At 34.7% G+C, this 22,146-nt stretch overlaps 1 protein-coding gene across 1 annotated transcript in view; it reads right to left on the bottom strand.

The window, feature by feature from the left end:
* The window catches only part of CDC42BPB (CDC42 binding protein kinase beta), a 183,430-nt gene that overhangs the window by 89,069 nt on the left and 72,215 nt on the right, over positions 1–22,146 (bottom strand). Inside the window, exons 3-6 of the mRNA XM_001366950.5 lie at positions 20,633–20,716; positions 18,332–18,427; positions 10,156–10,304; positions 609–702 (exon numbers count right to left, since the gene is read on the bottom strand). Coding sequence (XP_001366987.1) covers positions 609–702; positions 10,156–10,304; positions 18,332–18,427; positions 20,633–20,716 — 423 coding nt within the window. The remainder of the gene's footprint in view (positions 1–608; positions 703–10,155; positions 10,305–18,331; positions 18,428–20,632; positions 20,717–22,146) is intronic.

Below are 22,146 nucleotides of genomic sequence, written 5' to 3'. Positions count from 1 at the left end.
TCATGGGTCACTCTAGCTAAAAAGTTAATTCCCTTTATATTAACATGGTAATGGGTCTATACATTGACAGAATATGTATTATGTTTTTTTGTTGTTTTTTTTTAATTAAGTTACTTGAGGCAGTCAGTTAGCATAGTGGATAGAGTGAGGTCTGGTGTCAGGAGGACCTGGGTTCAAATCTGGCCTTAGACACTTCCTAGCTATGTGAGCCCGAGCAAGTCACTTAACCCCAATTGCCTAGCTCTTGCCAGTTTTCTGTCTTAGAATTTATACTAGGTCAGAAGGTAAGGATTTGAAAAAAAAAAAAAGTTACGAGTATGACCCAAAAAACAAAAATTCTCATTTAGTATAGTTTTGTGGTTCAGGATATTTTTGACTTTTCTATTTAAGGAAATCCTATGAATATTATGAGATATTTGAAGTGTTCGCAGTAAGCACTATCTTTTCTTTTACTGGAATTTTAAAGAACATTTTGGTCAGCTGCTAGTACTAAGTAGAATGTTAATTTCTGATCACATTGGTAATATAGTTCCTTAAAAAAATCATTTATATTGCAAAATTTAAGTCCAAAGAAAAACCTCAAAGTGGAAAATTCCCATACTACATACAGTTCCATCGTCATTCATCTTCAAACATGATCCAAAGTCTGCCAAGCGAATGTGACCATTCATATCCAAAAGAACATTGTCAGGCTTAATATCTCTGTTGGTTAAAAAAAAAAAGTTGAAGTTGAACAAATACAATCCAATATAAACAATATTAGGTCAAAGTCCCAATTTAATAATGGATCTGTTGAGAAGATGCTAATATGATTTAGTGAATAGTTGAGGTGACTTATTCAAAGAAAAATGTTTCAGGAGGACGATAGTCATTCTGGTGTTTCATTTTAACCAATCACATTAAGAGAGAATATAAAAGAATTATGTGATAATCTATATTTTGCATGTTATTGTTATACTGCCAGCCTTACAAACTAATAATAGCTAACTTTTATATATCACTTTAAGAACCGCAAAATGTTTGACAGAACTAATTCATTTTATCCTCATGACAACCCTGGAGATAGATGATTGTTTTACAGATGAAGAAATTTAGGTAGGCTGAAGAGGTTAAATGATTTGCCCAGAGTCATGAGCAAATATCTGAGGTCTGTGTCTTCCAGACACCACCTAACAGTGAACACAAGGTTCTAGGGACTTGTCCAGACTATAGTTCATATAGTCAGTATGTGTTAAGAGGCAGGACTTCAAGGCATCTTGGCTCCAAGATCAGCTTTCTATTCACTACACCACACTGCCTTTCTTTCAAAAGCAAAGAGAAAATCTGAACTTATTAATTCTCTTATAAGAAAAATAATTCCATATACCAATAAGATTTTTCTCAATAATACTCTTGTTTACACAATTCTGCAATATATATTCTAATGAGGTTTTTTCTTTAAAAAAGAAAAGTCAGAATGACTATAAAAAGTGCATTTTATTTGCTAAGGGTTTTCTTCCCAAATGGCCTCTAAAAAACATATCAAACCACATCACATTTTAAAGATAACTTGAAAAAGACTAATTACTAGATAGTTGTAAAAAAAAATTCTATCCATAAGACATATAATAATATAACTAGGGTTTACACATCACCTGGAAAAAACATGTGCTAAAGTTAATGGTATCTCCTGCTAGCAAAACTACCAAGGGATATTAATATGAAATCATGTGACAAAGTCCACTACACATCAACTAGGCCCTCCCTTTTCTTCTATTCTTCCTCTAATCAATTCATTATACTATTCTCTGTAGCAGCCATTTCAAACATCACCTTTCCTCAAGTTTCCCATAGTACTTTCTCACCCCAACCTCTCAGATGTGGATTTTAGGACATTTGCCTAGAGTTTCCTCCTTATCGCACATCAATCAAGACATTTTCCCTTAATGTCTCCATTTCCAGGGTAAACTCCGCTATATTACCATTGATCCCACCTTCTCATATTTTTTCCAGTAAACTGTCCCTAGTATTATGTCTACTCTCCTCTATCATTAACCATTTTGTAACCGGCTACTTCTCTTCTATCTATAAACATGCCCATGTCTCATCTATCCTTAAAATACCCTTCTATGATCCTACCCTCCCAGTATTTATCCTTTATCTTTCCCATTCCCTTCTCATCTAAACTCCTTGAGTGTTTATACCCTCCACTTCCTCCATTTCCTCTTCTCTTATCATCTAAAAATTCTCCAATCTGGCTTTCAAACTTCATTATTCAACGAAATTGCTCTCTCTAAAGTTACTAATGATCTTTTAATTGTCAAATCTAATGACTTTTCCCTAATTTTCATCCTTTCTGTAGCTCTATAGCATCTGACACTATCTATTATGTTCTTTTTCAGGATACTCTTTTCTCTCTGGGTTTTTGTGAAACTGCTCTCTTCTGGTTCCCCTATCTGTCTGACTTCTTCTCAGTCTTCTTTGCTGGATCTTCATCAATTGCCCAAGTCCTCCCAGGTCATCCTGAGCTGCCTTTCCTTTTTAGTTTATACTATCTCACTTGGTGATGTCATCAGCTCACATGAATTTAATTATCTTCTCTAAAGAGATGATTACCAATGTTTATATAAACGGTCTTAGTCTTTTCTCCTGAACAGCCAATCTCACATCACTGTCTTTTGGATATCTCAAACTGGATGTCCCATAGGCATCTCAAACTCACTACAATATATTTATATTTCACTTTCTTTCCCCACTTTTAAGCTTCCTTATGACTACTGAGGTTATCATCCTCCTCCTCGTCATCCAGGCTTGCAACCTCAACGTCACCCTTTAATATTACTGTACAGATACAAATTTTCTGTCAAATTTTGGGGCAGTCAGATGGTACAGTGAATAGAGCAATGGGCCAAGTGTAAGGAAGACCTGAATTTATATCTAACCTCAGACACATATACGATGTGTGATCCTGGACAAGCCATTTAACTTGTTTGTCTCAGTTCCTCATTTGTAAAATGGAGATAGTAACAGCACCCAACTCTCATGGTTGTGAAGATCAAATGAAGGGTACCTAGTGGCTCAGTCAACTGAAAGCCAGGTCTTGAGATAGAAGGTCCTGGGTTCAAATATGAACTCTATCATTTCCCAGCTGTGTAACCCAGGCAAGTCATTGAACCCCATTGCTTAGCCCTTACAGCTCTTCTGCCTTAGAACCAAACAGTATTGGTTCTAAGCCAAAAGATATGGGTTAAAACAAACACACAAACATCAAATGAGACAATAAATATAAAAGCGCTTTGCCATAGAAAGCACTATATAAATGTTAGTTATTATTATCTTATCATTTCTACCTCCACAACACTTCTTGTATACCTCCCCTGAAAGTGAGGCCCTTCCTGTTTCAAGTCTTTTTCCACTCTAATCCATCCTTTTAGATCCAAAGCATTTTTCTTACATATAACTTCAAGCATGCTGCAGGTCACCTCTCCTCCATTCCAGGAGCATCCTGTTACTTTCAGGATCAAAATATTTAAAGTCTATGCTTGGCTTTTTTTTTTAACCTTTACCTTCTGTCTTAGTATCTAAGTCTAAGACAGAAGGGTAGCAAGGGCTAGGCAATCAGGTTAAGTGACTTGACCAGGGTCACACACCTAGGAAGTTCCTAAAGCCAGATTTGATTATGCTCTTAAAGTCCTTCACAACCCAGCTCCTTCCTATCTTCCTAGTCTTCTAACACTTTAATCTAACCTACAAATATTATTCAACCCTGCAACACAAGCTGTCCATTAAAACAGGATCTCATCTTCCAAGTCAAAGCCTTTTCACTTGCTCTCTCCAATATCTGCAATACTCTTCTTCTCACCTCTGGTTTCCTTTAAGATTCAATTCAAATCTCACCTTCTGCAGGCTTTTACTGGTCCTCCTAGCTGTTAGAATCAGTTAGCAACCTAACCTTCCACTGATTCTGTATATACTTCAAGTGTTCCTAATATGTTGTCTTTCCCCCTATTAGAATGTGACTCTTTAATGGTAAGTAATGTTTTCAACTTTTTAAAAAATCTCTAGCATTTAGCAAGGTGCCTAGCACAAAATAAGGGTTTAATAAAGCTCATTGCCTTTTAGAATGACATCTTGAGTTTTATGCCTCCATATAGACTATTCCTCACACCCCTTCTCTCACCTCGATCTCTTAGCTTTCTTCAAGGTTCAGCTCAGATTGTATCTCACTCTTCAAATTATCTTATATATGCTAATTTGTTTATATGATATATCCTCATATCCACAAATGCCTCAGTGTGCTGGAAGGGGCTGCTCTGTTCCCCCTCTCCACTGTACCTGAGGACAATTTTCACATGCCCCACCCCTCCATCTAGTAGCCCAATGCAAACACTTCCTTCCTCTGCTGTCTGTGATAATGTGAGGGGGCTGACAGGTGGCTTGAAAGTGCAGTTTGGGTTCACGATATCTAAAAGGTTCATGGACAATGCCCTAGTGTTTCTTGAGACCAGAGACTTTCTTTTATGTCTTGATTTGTGCACAGTGCACAAAGTAAACAGTAGATATTGCTTTCTCTATCTGTACCACGATAGCTTTTTTTCCTAAGGGAAATGAAGAAATGGTTTAGGATGCTTACACAAAGGGATCTTATTTGAGATTGTGAGATCCTCACAGTGTCCTGTTCCATTATTCTTGTCATTCAATATGCAGATAAAGTCACTCAAGAAATAAAAATGAGTCAATCTGGGCTATAAACTTTAACAAGATGTTCAACAATATGGTTCATCTTTATTAAAATCTGAATCTGTTGGCCTTAATAAACTTTTCACTTTTTATGTTGAGACATGGCTGAGGAATTTGATCATCTTTCAGAGATAATTATTGTTTGTTAGTGTGTCCAAGGGTCAAATAGATATAACTACTTTAAATCTAATAATTAATAAGAGTAAGGAAAAACTTTCTAATCATGATGGGAAAATTACCATTAGATAGATCTCCTGCTCTAAGGCAATGGTCTCTAAAGTTTGTACCTTGGCCCCTTTGGGTGATGTCAAGGTTTGACTGCAAAAAGTATGTGATTTAACTAATCAGAGGGTGGCAAGATAGGTTGTAGCCCACCCTTTTTATGATGCTCAATACATAATTGAAAATCTGTTACCCTAAAAAAGAACTACATATCCTGAGAGCCCACTGACTTCCTGTTATTACATATTTCCTGTAGTCAGAGGATAAAGGGAGTGGGCGTTGAGGCTCTCCATCTCTTTTGGGGCATGATACAGCAATCAGCAGTGATGGTGGTGAGTGGGGATTTTTAAAATAGCTAACCAGTCATAGGCACATGGTTTTTATTTTGTATCCTCTTTATTCCTTGATTTCTAATGATCATTTAATAAACCTCTTAAAATAGAATATTTTTATTATTAAGATTTAATTTTAAATTTTACAGTTGGCGACCAGAAGGGACAAGAAAAAAACTCTCAATTTTTTTTAAGATAGCCTAGGTAATTTTTTTAAGGTACGTTTCTCCTGCCAGGGCTTTTCACCCACCCACCCTTGCAAACTGTGAGAGAACTTGAACTCTCTTTGAAACTGTTGCCTTTTTTTCCCTTTTCCTACTTTTTGCCCGGTTGCTTGCCCTCCCTACAGCCCTGGCTGTTTTCAGTTTGAGGACTCTTGCCCATCTGCTTGAGTTCCTCAATTTCTTGATGCTGACTCTGGTGTTGCTGATACTGCTTCCTCCAGTCCCTAGCCCCGATCACTCATCTGGCCCTGCCCTGGCCCCAGTCCCCCGCCTCCAGATCTCCAGCTCTGCTCCTAAAATCGGTCTCAGACTGGACTCCAACCCCTACCACTGTTGCTGATTGCTGCCACCAAGAAGCTAGGAGACAGGGCAGAGGGTAAAAAACTGGGGTGTTCTATCCTTAGGTAACAATTAGCCTCCATGTGGGCAGGGGACCTGGAGGGGTGGAGGGGGAAGGGTGATGAGGAGAAGGAAGAGACTCTTCCAAACAGAAAGTTGATTACAGGCATGGAGTATTCTATGAAAGAGCAGTGCATTGCCTATTTCAAACAGCTTCTACCATTCATGAGTGCACTGACCCTTTTACTTATCTTACCTGAGATTCAGGGGAGAAATTCATCTCCCTATAATTCTTTGCCATTTGGGCCTGCCCAGTTTGAGATACCTAAAACCCATGTTCTCCCTCTCTATGGGAGATACCACAGTACTGACAAAAGGAACCTCAATGGATTAAAAAAGGAACTTTAAAGAGACTGGAGGTGAAATTTTTGAGCTTTTTCAGACTCCAATGTTTTATAAAAGCCTCTGTATTTTATTGTATTTTGCTGATTGTTTTGTGTAAGATTTAATTTTGTTGTTTTAAGTTCATATATTAATGTATTTGATACTGTTCTGTTAGACTGAATCATTTTAATCTACTGTGTTTTAACTAAGAGATATATTGTTACCTTTCCCCTATGGCTATTGAGCAAAATATTTTTTTTCATTTTATATTTGTTAATTGTCACATAGATGATGGATGGTCTCAACCTAGCTAACAACCTTTAGAGAATTTAATAAGCTAAGAATTTAATGGTGATTTTAAGGGGTCTTCAGAAATAATTTTAATTAACGAGTGGTTTCTGAATGGATGAGTTTTTTAAATATTTATATTTTAAAGAATGCCGTATTAAAGGTAGAAAACAAAGAAATGTTCCTACCAAGGGGTTTCCATGAGTCAGGAAGCTGAAAAGAGCTCCTGAAAAAACCTCTTCAAGTTAATTTATTTCCACCAGAACAATCTAGATTTCTTGGTGATGTTCTAGATCCAAATAAGTTTTACTTTGTTTAAAAATATATTTGCCAAGGTTGAAAGAATTGCTATGTCTGTAAAAATTGTGACAAATATCCATCAGTTCATAGGGTTGTTTTGGTCATACAGCAACTTATATGAAATATGATAGGAGGTTTGTTTGCTATTGTAATTAATTGGGCTATTGTGAATTTTGGGGACTTTGGTACTTCTTTGAATGTGCATTATATACTGTATTACTGTTTTATTCTGAAAATCGTTTGTACTCACACAGTGGTTAAATTAAAAAGGAAATGGATCTCATTTTTGGGTAAGAAACCTTTGTATTCTACTTTTCCATAGCTGACACAGTATGTCAATGATTATAAGCTGTATATTTTTTGTTTTTAAAACTTTTTTATTATTTTTTTGCTTGCATATGCAATATACTATTTCAGTTTTTTTCTCTCCTTTTTGTTTATGAAGTACATGTCACCAGTATTGAGAAGATTTTCTTAAACTTTTTTGATTTTGCAGTAATATAAGTTTAAAATATATTTGCTTTAATGTCAACGCACAAACAAAAATGATGCCATTGATTGTTTAAAAAATTTTATGGGACTTTTCTTAATGATTCTGTCTGACTCCAGAAGAAAGGAATACAAAAAGAGCCATTGTACAGTGCCAAAGAAGCACAAAGCTACTTGCATAGTGCCAATCAAGCACAAGATCAAAGAGACCAAACCAATCCTATGTGGATTGATGACATTCTGCTCAAAGAGCACAAGGACTTGATCATGTGTGAGACTTGAGTTTGCAACAGTTTAACATGTGTTAAATGCAGGACTTCCTTGTAATACACATTCTATATCAGATATATGACATCAATTATTCTGGCTCCAGTATCCCTGAGAAAAATACGTAAAATCAGACCAGGGAATGACACTTCCCTATCAGTCCTTTTTTCTCTCTTATAGTATGGCAACTTCTAATAGTCTTGGGCTGCAAATGGGTAAGTGAAATATTACTGCATTTTTTCCTACAAACTTATGGTATAGAAATCACTTTAATTGGGCCCTGATTCAAGGACCTGTTAGAGGTTTATTTTCTTTTACTTAAAATTTTTACACATAAGACTTTGACAGTCTATATTTCATCTAGAAATTATTTTTTATTTGGATTTTTTTTTATTTTTTCGATTTCTCTTGCCAATTGATTTATATACCTCATAACTTAGCCATGCATCCCTAAGTGATCCCTGTGTTTTTCAATCACCCTCTTCAGAGAGGTATGTATAAATTTTATTAGTTTAAATTGCAAAGTTTAAATTCTTTTTGAAAGTAATTTGAGGTTAAGAAACATCCTACCTCTCCGAATCCAGAAAATGAACTGTTTGAAGGCAAAATGAAGATGCCTCCACAGACCACACACTGCCCCAGAAGATCCAGAATGAACTTTGGGATGTGGTAATTTGAACTGTGTGAGGACGAATGCATTTGTTTTGTATGTATATTCTCATGCTGAAGGGGACTGCCCCCAATTGGTTTTTTTGTCAATGCGCCTAGCAATCATTGGTTTTGTTCTCTTTTCCTCTTACCCTCAAATTATTGTAATTTCAAAGTTGGTATGTTTACAAGACCCACTGGAGAGACTAGTCTTCCGCGGATTTCAGGGGGAATGCATAATTGAAAATGTTACACTAAAAAAGAACCACATTTATCGAGAGCCCACTGATTTCCTGTCATTGTGTACTTCCTGTAGACAGAGGATAAAGGGAGTGGGCATTGAGGCTCTTCCTCTCTTTTTGGGCATGATACAGCAATCAACAGTGATGGTGGTGAGTGGGGATTTTTTAAATGGCTAACCAACCACGGGCACATGGTTTTAACTTTGTATCCTCTTTATTCTTTGATTTCTAATGATCATTTAATAAATCTCTTAAAATGTAATATTTTTATTATTAAGATTTAATTTTAAATTTTACACCAATAATGAGGTTTGTCTCAAACACTGTCACCTACTTTTATTTCCTAACACTTTCCCTGTGTTATGCTTGCTTCCAAACTCCCCTGTTGAGTAAAGTGATGTCCCTCAGGGTAGTAATAAGCTAAGTTTTCTAAGTAATCACATAATAATATGTAAATACCATTGGGAAAAATACACCTTTATATAGCTCTTCTTTCCCTTCCCACTCTCCTTTCCTAGTTTAAAACACTGGCCTCTCACTCTGAGATAATGACATTAAGAACACTACTTCTCCCTTTTCCATTTTGAATGGGATAGAGTAATTTATTCATGATGAACAGACATAGAGCATTATATCTGTCCAAGTCACCCAAGTTCACAACTTTGGTGTTATACTCCACATATCCAATCAGTCTCCCAATCCTATTGTTTCTACTTTTACTAAATCTTTCCTATATATTGGCTTCTGTTTATAGCCACCAACTGGTTTAGGCCTTCAGAATTTCTTGTTTGAATTATTGCAACAGAGTCTGAAATGGTCTCTATTTGTCTCAGGTCTCTCATCTCCAGTCTATATTACACGCTGGTGCCAAAATGATTTTCCTAAAGCTTAGGACTCACCTGGTCAATTAACTCCAATGATTCCTTATTGATTCCAGAATAAAATATTATTTCATCTTTACCACTTCATTTTGAAATTCTTAATGTACATAATTATTAGGATAGAAGAAAAACTTTAAGATAACCTGTCAATGATGATTATGGTCAAGTTCTTCTAGGAAGCTAGAAAAGGAAACTAATGATTTCTGGGGATATTTTCTAGATCAGGAGTTTTTCATCTTTTCTGTATCATGGACCACTTTGGTAACCTGGTAAAGCCTATCTTTTCTCAGAATAATGTGCTGCTTTTGTAAAAAAATACATAGTTAAAAAGAAATGCTACATGAGTTCAAGATAAATGAAAATAAAGTTATTTTTTTCTCTATCCAAATTCACAGACCTTGTGAAATCCATCCACAGATCTCTTTGGACCCAAGATTAAGAACCATTGTTTTAGACTGATACTTGTTATTCTAAATATTCAAAGGGGACATTTTAACATGTTACTTTCATAATCAATGAAACATATAATTAATTCAACAAGATATAGAAGTAAAAGCATGGGATTTGGACTTTTAACAGTATAGGTTTCAAATAATGTCTCTAACATTTACTTCCCTGATAGCAGTCATTAACCTCTCTTGGCTTGTTTTCTTATCTAGAGAGCAACATGCCCTATGTAGAAGGATTGTTTGTGAGAAGTATTCTGTAAACTCCAAAGTCCTATAGAAATATAAACTATTATTACCTGTAAAATGAGGAGGGTAGCTAAGATCTCTAAGTACCCTCCTGATTATAAAAATGGCTGATCCTCTGATCCTACCTGTGTACGTAATGCAACTGATGAATGGAATGTATGGCCAGCACCATTTCACCGATGTAAAATCTTGCCATATCTTCAGGAAGTTTGTCTTCAAACTTACTGAGGAGTGTCAGTAAATCACCACCAACATAGTAGTCCATTACTAAGTACTATAAATAGAGAAGGAAATGAAGAAGGAGAATATTTAATCATCACTGGGAAAGACAAACATGACAAAGGCTAAATTCTTATTGTTGATCAGGAAGTAAAGACTACTTGGGGAAATGGTGTATTATAAGGAGCATGGAACGAGTTATCTCTGTGTTATAATTATTTTTTTCCTTTGGAAAATCTAATATCATATAATATTTTATTCTAACTTTTTTCTTAACTATTTATAATCAACTGATAATGAAATAAATATGCATAAACTGGCAAACAAAGAGATAAGGAGAATCAAGCTTTTTTAAATACCAAAAGAAATAATCATACCTTGGATAACACTAAACTTTCCAAGAAAAACATGAAAAAATATCTTGTCTGAAGACTTATACAACTTCTTGCTTTATATCAAGTGAACGTGGACCACTCCAAAGACCTCTAAAATGAAGTGGTTTTATGTAATGTGAATTTCCCTGGGGCTGGATAAAGGAGGCAGGAAGGTAGGAAGGGAACCCCACATGCTTTAAGGACAAGGGGGTGGGGAAGCAGGGACAGAGAAGCAAGAATTGGAGGAGGAACAAGCAAGACTGGGGCCAGCCAAATAGGGCCCAGTTCAGAAGAAGAAAAGGTGGGATGGATTTGTGAAGCACACAGGCACAGTCAGAAAATGATGAGCAACATACAAGGGCTTGGAACAGACATTTAGTATCATAGGACAGGTGGAAATAAGATACAACATGTGGAAGGTAGGTATAGAGGTGCAAGAGTTTCCCTGTCTCTTAGTGTCAAGGTCTCAAGCCATATCTGTTCTTTTGTTTTTGCTTGGAGGCTTTTGGGTTTTTTCATGTGGGCAAGGTGGTAGACCAAGGAACACCAAGAGGAAGGAGTGGAGAGAGAAAGCATAGTATTGTCGAATAAATTTAACATAGTTGTTTTTTTTTGGAATGTGGATTTCTTTCAAAATTCTTTACACAGCTGAGTTTATGTAATGCAAATTTATATAAAGCAAGAACTGTCTGTATATAAATATAAAGATAAGATATAAAACTAGAAAAGAGTTAAACCAAGTTTATCATCTTAATTATTCATCACTAGTTGGTCTTAGTCACTTAGTCTCTTAGGTCACTAAGAAAAAAATCCATAGGACTGAAATGAAATGTTTTTCTAAAGAGGTTTTGCTTTCTCTCTCAAGTTCTTTTACTGGATGTTAATAATAAGAGCTTGAGGAAAAAGAAAAGCCTTTTAAAACACTAGTAGATTCAATTCATACAAGAAAAACAGATTTTACACTCTGTATATGGTGCTTGTTGTTAAAGAAACAATATTAACATGCTGGAACATTTTTTTTACAGGGTTCACTAATGAGTTCATCATTCAATTAAATAAACAGTGCCAACTATGTGCATAGTTGCTAGAATTATCTGTCCTTTGTTTCCCATGAACCTCTAAAGGTTTAGACAATTATAGTAAAGCACTGACTCTGGCAGGTCCTACACCAAGTCAGGAAGACCTAAAGCATAGTTTCATCAGTGGTGCATTTAATCTGAGGAACCAGATTAAAATGTAATAAAAATACAATAAAATAGATAATATGTTGTTTTCTAAGACAATATGCAGTCTGCAGAATCTCTATGTATGATTTAGTGGCTCCCATTCCAAATGGTTTTAGTTTATTAAAAGGAGAGATGATAATATACCAATGTATCACATTTAAAGCACTGTATACAAGAGGGTTCTCAGTTTTCTAATTATCAATGATTTGAAAAAAAATGTGATCAAAGAACTTTTGAAGCTAATAGTTGCACTCTAGAAAACAAACTGAAATGAAAAATATTAAGCTTAAAGTTAGCTCTGGAAGGCTCAGACCAAATGGGAAAAAATGACTTCCCCTATCATGAAACATTGGATACAGAGTTAGGTCAATGAGATAATACCTCATAAATTATTGATTAAACAAGTTTAAATTTTTATAAAAGCAAAAACTGTAAAGCTCACTTAAAATAATTAAAGCAGTACAACATATGATAAAATATTGGAAATCTTAGGCTAGATATGAATATGGCCCACCAACTAAAAATTGTTACATTTTAAAATACAATAAAATTAAAAAAACAACAACAATAAAACTTTGTTTTGAGATATAAAAGCCACTCTTAGCTAGAGGGCTATAAAAAAACAAACAAACAAAAAAAAAAACAAAAAAAAACAGGCAGTAGGTAAGCTATATGGTTTGCTGGTCCCTGCTATACACCAAAGGCTATTTAAAAATAACAGGTTTATGAACAAGGTTTTCTATGTACTCAAAACAAACTTTTTAAAAAAGAACCACCTGAAATGGATAATTGCAAGACAGTAGTTTAAAATATAGTGAAGATGTACACAGAGACTGATACATTGACTTTTCTACTAGCAGCACAGCAATGACCCAGGACAATCCAGAGAAAGAACTGTGGGAGTAGAAATGTAGAAGAAAAACATATGATCAATCAAAAAGTTTGATGGGGATATGATTAGGGTTTTGATGTTACAAGGTCACTGTATGAGTGATATGAACATCAAATATGAGTAACATGAAAATAGGTTTTGAGCAATGATATGTGTATAACCCAGTGGAATTGTTTGTCAGCTCTGGGAGGCGGGAAGGAAGAGGGGTAGGAAAAATCATGAAATCATGTAGCCATGGGAAAGATTCTAAATAAATAAATAAAAATAAAACACAGCAAAGATGGGCTCTTGGATGTTGATAAAATTTATCTAACATGGGGGTGAGTAAAGGTACAATTCTAAAACTGAAAGAAAACTATTATTATTAGAGGAATGGCATATAGATATCACAGTAAATAGCTAAAATGTAAAAAGTGTGAAAGGAACTGATATTGTATCTCACAGGTGACAAAAATCCAAGAAAGGATCCAACAATAAAAGATGTGGTAGCAGAAGTCTATCAAGCAAAGTGAGGTAGGGTGTCCCAATGAAGGCAGCCAAATTTAACTAAGTTTTTATCACTGAGAATGAGCTAGAACCAATGACTAGACCAGAGGTCAAACACAAGTCTATAAAACTCAAGCGGGGGGGGGGGGGCAGCTGGGTAGCTCAGTGGATTGAGAACCAGGCCTAGAGACGGGAGGTCCTAGGTTCAAATCCGGCCTCAGCCACTTCCCAGCTGTGTGACCCTGGGCAAGTCACTTGACCCCCATTGCCTAGCCCTTACCACTCTTCTGCCTTGGAGCCAATACACAGTATTGACTCCAAGACGGAAGGTAAGGGTTTAAAAAAAAAAAAACTCAAGTGGACTTTGAATTACATTAAAATGGAGTTTGAGGAGTATTTAACAAAAATAAAAATAGACTAAAACACAAATAATGTTAATGTGGTTTTTTAAGTCAATATGCAGTCCACAGTGAGTGGTTCATTCTACCTGAGTTTGACATCACTAGTCTAGACCAAACTTGGTATCTTGAAGGAGACCCCAACAAATGGTTACTATGTACCAAGTATTTTGCTACATACTTTACAAATATTATCTCATTTGATCTTCCCAATAACTTTTTTGAAGTAGATACTATTATTATCCCTATTTTATAGTCAGGAACACTGAGATAGACAGTGATTAAGTAACCTGTCCGGGGTAACATCTCTAGGAATACCTCTCTCTCTCCACTCCCTTGCAGAAGTGGAAAGTCCACAGATGTGGAACACTGCGTATTTTTTCAGATTTTTTTTAATGTACTGATTGAGTTATTCATTATTTTCCTCCTTTCTCTTTATGTGTCAAAATATTCTTGTGATATGGGATAATTTCTGGGGGGAAAGGGGAAGAGAAGGGTACAGGAAGAAATTTAAGTGGCACAAAAAAACAAGAGAGATCCAAAAAAGTTTATTTGTTTTTAATTCACATTTATTCCTAAAGACAATAGGAAGCATACTTACTACTAAATATTAAGTATCAAAGGAATGGGGAGAGTTATGATAATATTTATATTAAATATGGTTAATATTAAATAAATACAGGGTAGTCAGTGCAGCTATAAAATAGAACTAAGACTTTTGGCACATGCTCAGCACAAATGTAAAGAATATAATGAAAATAATCTAGGCATCAAGTGGGTGGGAAATATTTAAATGAAGCAGTGGAACGTCAAGAAAAAGTGCAGCTAACTCACAACAAAAAAATATTCCAAATAGAACTCAGAAAATACATCAGACCAAATCTTAATGGAGAAACCCAAGAAAAAATCACAGTGAGCCATTTTGCCAACTGAAGTTGTTAAATAAGGAACTCTTTTAGATCTAAACTATATTACAAAGCAGCATTAATCAAACTGGTATTGGTTTTTAAAATAGAGTAGATCACAAAGATGGACTAGACAAAGAAGAATAAAAATAATGGAACTCAATATCCTAGTGAAGGGAAGGAGGCAGAGGACATTGAAGACATTGGCAAGGATCTAGGATCTAGCCAGAAGTGGCCCTAGGAAAGACTTCAAAATCCAGACCAGACTAAGGCATCTGAACTCCTACAAAGGGCTGAACAGGTACCAACTGGCAGCTTTGTTATCCACTACCCAGGCCAAGGAGGAGTGAGGAAGGATAAAGAGCTATATAGCAGGCTCCAAGTAGTGTTCTGAGAGGAAAGAGGAGCAAATTCAGAAGCAAGGCTCAGATTCTAGGAGGTGGGCAGGGTCTCAGCTCTAGCTTCAAGCCTAGTCATAAGCCTGAGAGGCTAGCCAGTACAAGAGTCCCAAACTCCAGGGGAGCTTATAGTTGTGTCACCAAAGAAACACAACTTCCCAGTTGGTTGAAATGAACCAAGCCCAACAGCAATCCACTGTTGCTGAAATCCAAACTTAGATAAGGAAATTACAGAGCTCAGATCATAGGGGCACTGATCAAATTCTCCCCTGGATCAGACCAATTTTGGAGCAATGAAAACTTGCTGTCCCTGTGATCTTGGGATAACAACATCGAATATGCAAAGAAAGTCCAGACCTTCCTTCCAGAAGTGTTAAAATCTGGCCCCAACATCAAGTATGAAGTATTAGCAAACAAATAAAGAATCCCATCAAGAAAACGTTTACAGTGATAGGAACACTCAAGATACAAACCCAGAATTACCCTAAAACATCTTCAAGCAAAGCCTCAATGAAAAAAAAACAGTTTATAGCTGGTGCACAAACTAAACTAAAATTCCTAGAAGAGATGAAGCAAGATTTTTTTTACGATTTTAAAATATTGTTATCAAAAGAAATTAGAACTAAAGGAAAAAACTGCAAAAGAAATGAGAACTTTGGAAGAAAGATCTTGAAAGGGCAACTTGCCACAATAAGTAACAAAACTTTGACAAAGCAACATTATTCCCTGAAAATTAGTATGAACCAATGATTCCATGAAGCAACAAAAAATATTAAGTCAAAAGACTAAAAAGTAGAAGGAAATGTAAGGTATTTCACAGTAAAAACAAAAATTATATGAAAGATATTGAGGAGAAAAAATAATCACTGGATTATATTAATACCATAACCAAAAAAAAGTTTAGATAACATATTTCAAGAAATTCTAAAAAGAAAATTGAAATCTCTTAAAACAAGTTGCTAGAATTTCTTTGGGGAAGACAAGACATATGGAAGGTTTCAGCTGCAAGTTTAATGGAAAAGTCTCATTATCCTTAGGGTATAGTAGTAAAGCAGATGTTTGTGCTTCTTTAGTGTCATTTTCACTGATAAAATCATATCAGTTTTTAGCATTGTATTATTTAACAATGTCATAGTCTCTGTTAGCAACTTTTCCAGGTCTTCAACAACTATGGATGTAAGTAGCACCTGCAGGAACAGTTGCCATGCTACATTTCCACAGGGGTTGCTTCCCAGGATGAAGACTAAAATACTTTGTCAAACTTTCTGGTATCAGGACTCTTTTATACTCTTAAAAATTATTGACCTCCCAAATTGTATTTGTATGAGTTAGTTACCTCTATTAATATTTATTATCTTAGAAATTTGAAACTGAAAAAATTTAAAATGTATTCATTTGAAAATAACAGTAATCCACTGTTAATATAATATTTTTATGAAAAAAAACTATATTTCCCCCCAAAAAAAATTAAAGAGAATGACATATTTTTGCAAATTTCCTAATGTCTAGCTAACTTAGAAGACAATGGTATTTCTCTTTACCTGCTTTTGCATTCAAAAGTATAATGCTGTTAGGTTGAAGTATATGAATAAAACCTGGTTTCACACATATATGTAGTTGGAAAAAGGAGTAAATGTCTTAGTCTTAATATTTTGACTGCAAAGACACTCAGAGAGGGTGTCAGAGAACCTCAGTGATCTATGGACCACACTTAGAAAACCACCACTGGCAAAGTTAAAAATACTCCTGGATTTAGAATTAGGTGAGACCTACCTCTACTATTAACTAGATATATGACAAGAGGCAAGCTGCTGAACATCGATTTTCTTATCAGTAATATGGGAACAACAGAAAACATATCTTATTTAAACTTCCTATCTCCCCAATGTCTAGCATTGTTTTGCAGTTTGTTGGGGGGAAAAATTAGAAAAACTAAATATCATAGTAATAAGGATAAACAATTAAATTATATTTGTAAAATGATGTTTAGTTATAATCCAAGAAAGGAAGACAGGAATCTTTTTAAATTACTTCCTTAATAAATAATTCCAATGTGCTACATATCATTAGCAAGAACACTGAATATGAAAACCAGAGAGCTTCCCTATGATCATATTCCATTGACCATGTTCTAGCATTCCTCTTCCCTCCCTATAGAGTCAAAACTCTTTAATATCGTGTTCCAAAAACCTTCAATGGCTAAACATAGGATAAAATACAAATTTCTCTTCTGATAAGGCCTTTCACAATCTTGTTCCAACATTTTCAAATGTATTTCACTTTATTTCTCTCTTCATGTGAAAGGTCCACAGGTTGGGAGATGGACGAGCCCATTTTGTTTATCTAGACTAGCACCTTCGTTTTATAGTTGAGGATTCTGACTCAGAAAGGTAAAGTGTGCCTTCCTTCCAAGGTCAGACACTTTAGGAAGTACTAAGTAGTAAAGTCAGAATATGAACCTATGTCCTAATTCCAAATCCATTACTCTTTCCTACTGAACCATGCTGCCTCTATGTATTCTCTTTCAGCTAGAGTTACTGTTTCCTGATCTGAGTTTTGTGCACTCCTGCCTCTGCATATTAGTTTGGGCTCTCACCCATGGCTAATCCATCCTCCTTCCATTTCTTCATCACTAACTTTTTCAACCCCACCTCACCTTAATTCAGAAAAAAAAAGTATCTTCCTTCTCAAAATTCTTACACCACAGTTTAGAACCTTGACTTTGCAATTATAACAGTCTATCTTATTACCATACTTTTTTTGTCTGTGTGGAAATCTTATTCCTATTAAAATGGCAGAATCATTTTTCATCTACTATGAAAATTTTAGTTGAATTGAATTTGCAAAAGTCATTATCGAAAGCTAAAATTCAGGCCTGTTTAATTTCCCTAGTGCAATACAAAGACAGTAAAATGTGGAAACAAGAACTATGCAGCACTAAAGGCAGAAGAGATGTTGACAACAACAGAGAAATGCAAACTTAGTACAAAGAGATTCTATAACAATTATAGACAATAGGACTTACAAATTAAAACTAAATGATTAAGTGCTTAACTATGAAAATGTCAGATATTGCAAAATGACAATAATTTTCTCAAAGTAGATATATGCTCATATATACAATTCATTTGTAAAGACAGAAAATATTTTAAAATATTAAAGTCAAATTATAACATCTAAATACAGCTGAATACACTTCCTGGAAATTCCAAGGTAACAAAATATGTTCATCTGTCTGTTAAATTAAATAATGCAATCGTATTCTCTGTTAAGTTTATATGTATATTTGCTTCTGAACTATCTTGTTAAAGCTAGATTTTTTTTTTTGTAGTTAAAGGAACCAAAAAAAATTCAAAGAAATACTATCTAAAGACAGAGTTTGCTACTGGTTTTCAAAACCTACCAAATAGTTTTCATCTTGAAAGGCATAATGTAAGGTTGTGATCCACTGACAATCACCATTCACCAATACATCTCTTTCTTCTCTAAAACAGGCAGTCTGTAAATAAAGGAAAAACAATTGAACTGACATGGAACTTTAAAAAAAAAATCAATCTATATTTTTGTTAAGAGGAAGTCTATACTAAATGCAATAGAAACCATTTACAAAACAAGCTTTGAGGGACAAGATCAAGAACTCCTTTATATTCAATGTTATATAGTATATGTAATTTTCTCAAAAGCAATGCCATAAGTCTCATTTTCATTTCTCTGTGTCTATTAAACATCACCATTTTCTCAGTCACAGAAATTTGGGAGGTTGTTTTCCCTCCCTGAGTGTCATGAAACTTCTCATATCTGTATTCTAAGTCACTGATAACAGTGTTAAATAATAAAAGTCCACTGAAAGAGCCATGTAATGTATCTGTACTATCTTCCAATTTAACATATCAATTCATTAATGACTATTCTTTGGAATCAGTGATCTGACCACTTTGCAAAATTATGCAAAAATACTATCACCCCAGCAGACAAGCTTGCCAAAGTCTAGATGACATGGGGCTGAGAAAGCTTACATATTGGATGAGTCACTATGAAAAACAAACAACAATCTAGACAATGGGCAAAATCCATTAAGATAAATTTAATGGTGAAATATAAAAAGTTCCATACAAGTTAAAAAAGATTCATTTCACACATATTGCATGAAAACACTGGTATAATCTGTTTCAGACTATTTACCTCCTGGGGATGGAGGGGAGGGAGGAAAAGAGGATCTGAATTGCATAATGTCAGAAAACAATTGTCAAAAACTGTTTCTACATGTAATTGAAAAAAAAAATAAAACTTAATTAAAAACAAACAAAAAAAAGCACCTTATTTCACAAGTACAGGATGTGGAAGATATGGCCAGACAACAGTGCATGTAAAAAAAAGATATGGGAATGTTAGTGGACTTTGAGTAAACAAGATGACATTATAGCCTAAAAAAACTAGTGCTTTCTAAGGGAAAGATCTCTAAAATAATATATCTTTAACAAGTTGCTGATGCTGAAAATTGGGAATGTGATAAAGGGAAAGATAATGACAATTATTAATAATTTTGCCCAGAAATTCACCTAACAAAAATCAATTACCACAATAAGAAAGCCAAAGAACCTAAAAACTGCCTTAGCAAACATTTGATGTATTTCCTGAGCAGAGACAAGATAGCCAAGGGCAATACTAATTTGGAATATAAATTCATTTGTAATAAAGTATAGTAAAGGGATAAAACCAATTTAAAGAAAGTTTGGCAGGAGATCAAACTAAACAAATCTAAAAATAAACAAATGAAAGATAGAAAAGATCTATAAACATTTTTTTTAAAATACTCTTTCTGCCATCAAGGAAAAATAGAATTACCACATTTATACTCTTTAACATTGCTGTTTCAGATGTATAAGAGTAGACATTACACTGTAGAAAATAATGATGGGGGGAAAACAGGACTAGATGAAGCATACACAACAATTCAGAATGTTAAAATTTATTCTAGAGGCACAAAATTCCAAAATTAGGAATAGTAGCTTTGGAGACAACAATTAGATGGAGTTTGGTCAATGATGAGGTTGAAGTTATGTCTGGACAATGAAGTTGAGCTGTCTTTTTAGTAAAGTAGGGGCTGATGTGATTTTTTCAATGTCAAAGAAACAAGAGTGTAATGGGTGACTTAAGGAATATAGAAACAGTTTAGGAGCAGCCACTGTGAGAAATATGGCAAGAAGTAAACAAGAGATAAAAAGGGGTTGCTAAACAGCAGTGATGGTTCCCATCTATTTTTATTTAGAATATGAATTATTTACTTTAAAATTGTCTTTAGGATTGATATGCTACAAATCCAATTGTAAAATAATATTGTTGTAATACAAAGAGAAACCAAGAGAATATTTTTTAGATATGTAGCTTTCAAATTCAAGTCTTGGTTTCCATTTTCATTATTGGTTTTGCTTACGAACTAGAAATGCAACAGAAATCTGAAGCACTTATAAAAATTTAACTTGTCTTTAAAGTAATCTGGTAAATATAATGTGAAGTAAAATGTAGACCAGACTATTTTATGAGTATGCAATAAAGTTGAGAATAAAAGATTCCAAAAGGGGCAGAATTCTCCTTTTCCTGAAAGAATCAAAAAGCAACATGCATAAATTCCAAAGGACTTCACTTTAATGTTCTGTAATGCCACACATAAAAACTTATTTATGTTAGGACATGTAATTCTTACCTCAGCTCTTTTTAGCATTTCCCACTTATTTAGGATCTTCATTGCATAAATGCGTTCAGTATTCTTCATTTTAACCACAGCAACCTGAACAAAAAAAATGTTTGTTAGCAAAAACAAATTTAAAAGGGAATAAAAATTATGAATGTTTTATTAGAGTAACACTTTGACTTCCTTAAACCCTTGGGGGAAATTTTTCAACAGAAAATTCTTTTAAAAAATGGAAGACTCTCCCAATTTCTCAGAGCACATGGAGCTTACCATAACTTTATCAATCATTACATTGTGCTACACATACATAAAGTGATACTCTCAAAGACCACGTATGTGGTGTGTACATATGTGGTATGTGGTATGTTTGCTTTTATACCAAATGACCCCAGAATGCTCTGCTCTAGAAGTTGTCATGTCTACTTTTAGGTTTCTGTCTTCTTCAATATCAGGTCAGTCTTTTGCAACCTTTTAACCTTCTAAACTATTCTTTTCATCTGTTATGAATATGGAAAGAAAATATTAAGACCATTGTAGATATGTGCAAAGTAAAAGAAAAATGGTTCTAAACACATAATCTAGGAATTAAAAGCATATGAATTTTTGTGAGCTCTAGAATTTTTCTTTTTTGCTGTTTGGTTTTTCTTCCTTTTCCTTCTTAGTTCTTGGCCCTATTCTAGAAGGATAAAGAATCAGTATATCACAGCTATAGCTTATTGTCTAAATACTATAACATGATTAAGGAAATTATAGTTAATCATTTTTGAGAAAAAATTACAAATTACTGTTTACATCATGTCTGATCACTGCACACTATTTCCACATACAACATTCACAATGAAACTGACAGAACATGAGAGAAATTTTTTTCCCATTTACATAAAATTATTAGCAGCAGATAAAAGGGGAAGGAGTTGTCTAACAAATGGAGAAATAAAAACTTCAGTTAGAAATCTTGTTTAATGAACCACAAATATCTACACTATATAATGAAATAAGGAAAATGTTTGAACCTATACTGAAGGTTTGTCAGGTACAGTACTCTGTGTAGATAATAACAGGCTATAGGTCAATGTGGTAGGCCTCACCTGTAGATGCTGAAGGGTTTAATGCAATCTGACTGCTTCTTGATCTTATAAACAGTAAGTTGGTTTATTAACTACTTTCAACACAGGGAAGAGAATGAGGGCCAGGGAGTGGTTTCCCTAATCTATTTCCTCTAATTATCCTTCTTCCAGTCTACTGATTTCTCATGAAATCCTCTTCTGGTCTTCCTGCTCCCTTTCCTACACTTTGTCTTAAACCCCAAATCCCTATCTAGCTTCCTGACCTATTGGTCCTCCAAACGTTGATGGTGGACGAGTTTATAGTTCATCAGGAATTGATAGAGTGAGGTAAATGACGGAGTCACCCTAGTGGGCCTAAGTCAAATATGGCTAAGGCCTCACTTCCTGACAGGCAGGTCATAGGCTCTTGCTGGCTTCTTCTTAGCTAGAATGAAATCTATTATGACACCAAAACACAGG

Source organism: Monodelphis domestica, chromosome 1 (assembly GCF_027887165.1).
Source record: "Monodelphis domestica isolate mMonDom1 chromosome 1, mMonDom1.pri, whole genome shotgun sequence".
Taxonomy (NCBI): Eukaryota; Metazoa; Chordata; class Mammalia; order Didelphimorphia; family Didelphidae; genus Monodelphis; species Monodelphis domestica.
Note: the sequence above shows the minus strand (reverse complement) of the source record. Positions and strands in the feature narration are given on the sequence as shown.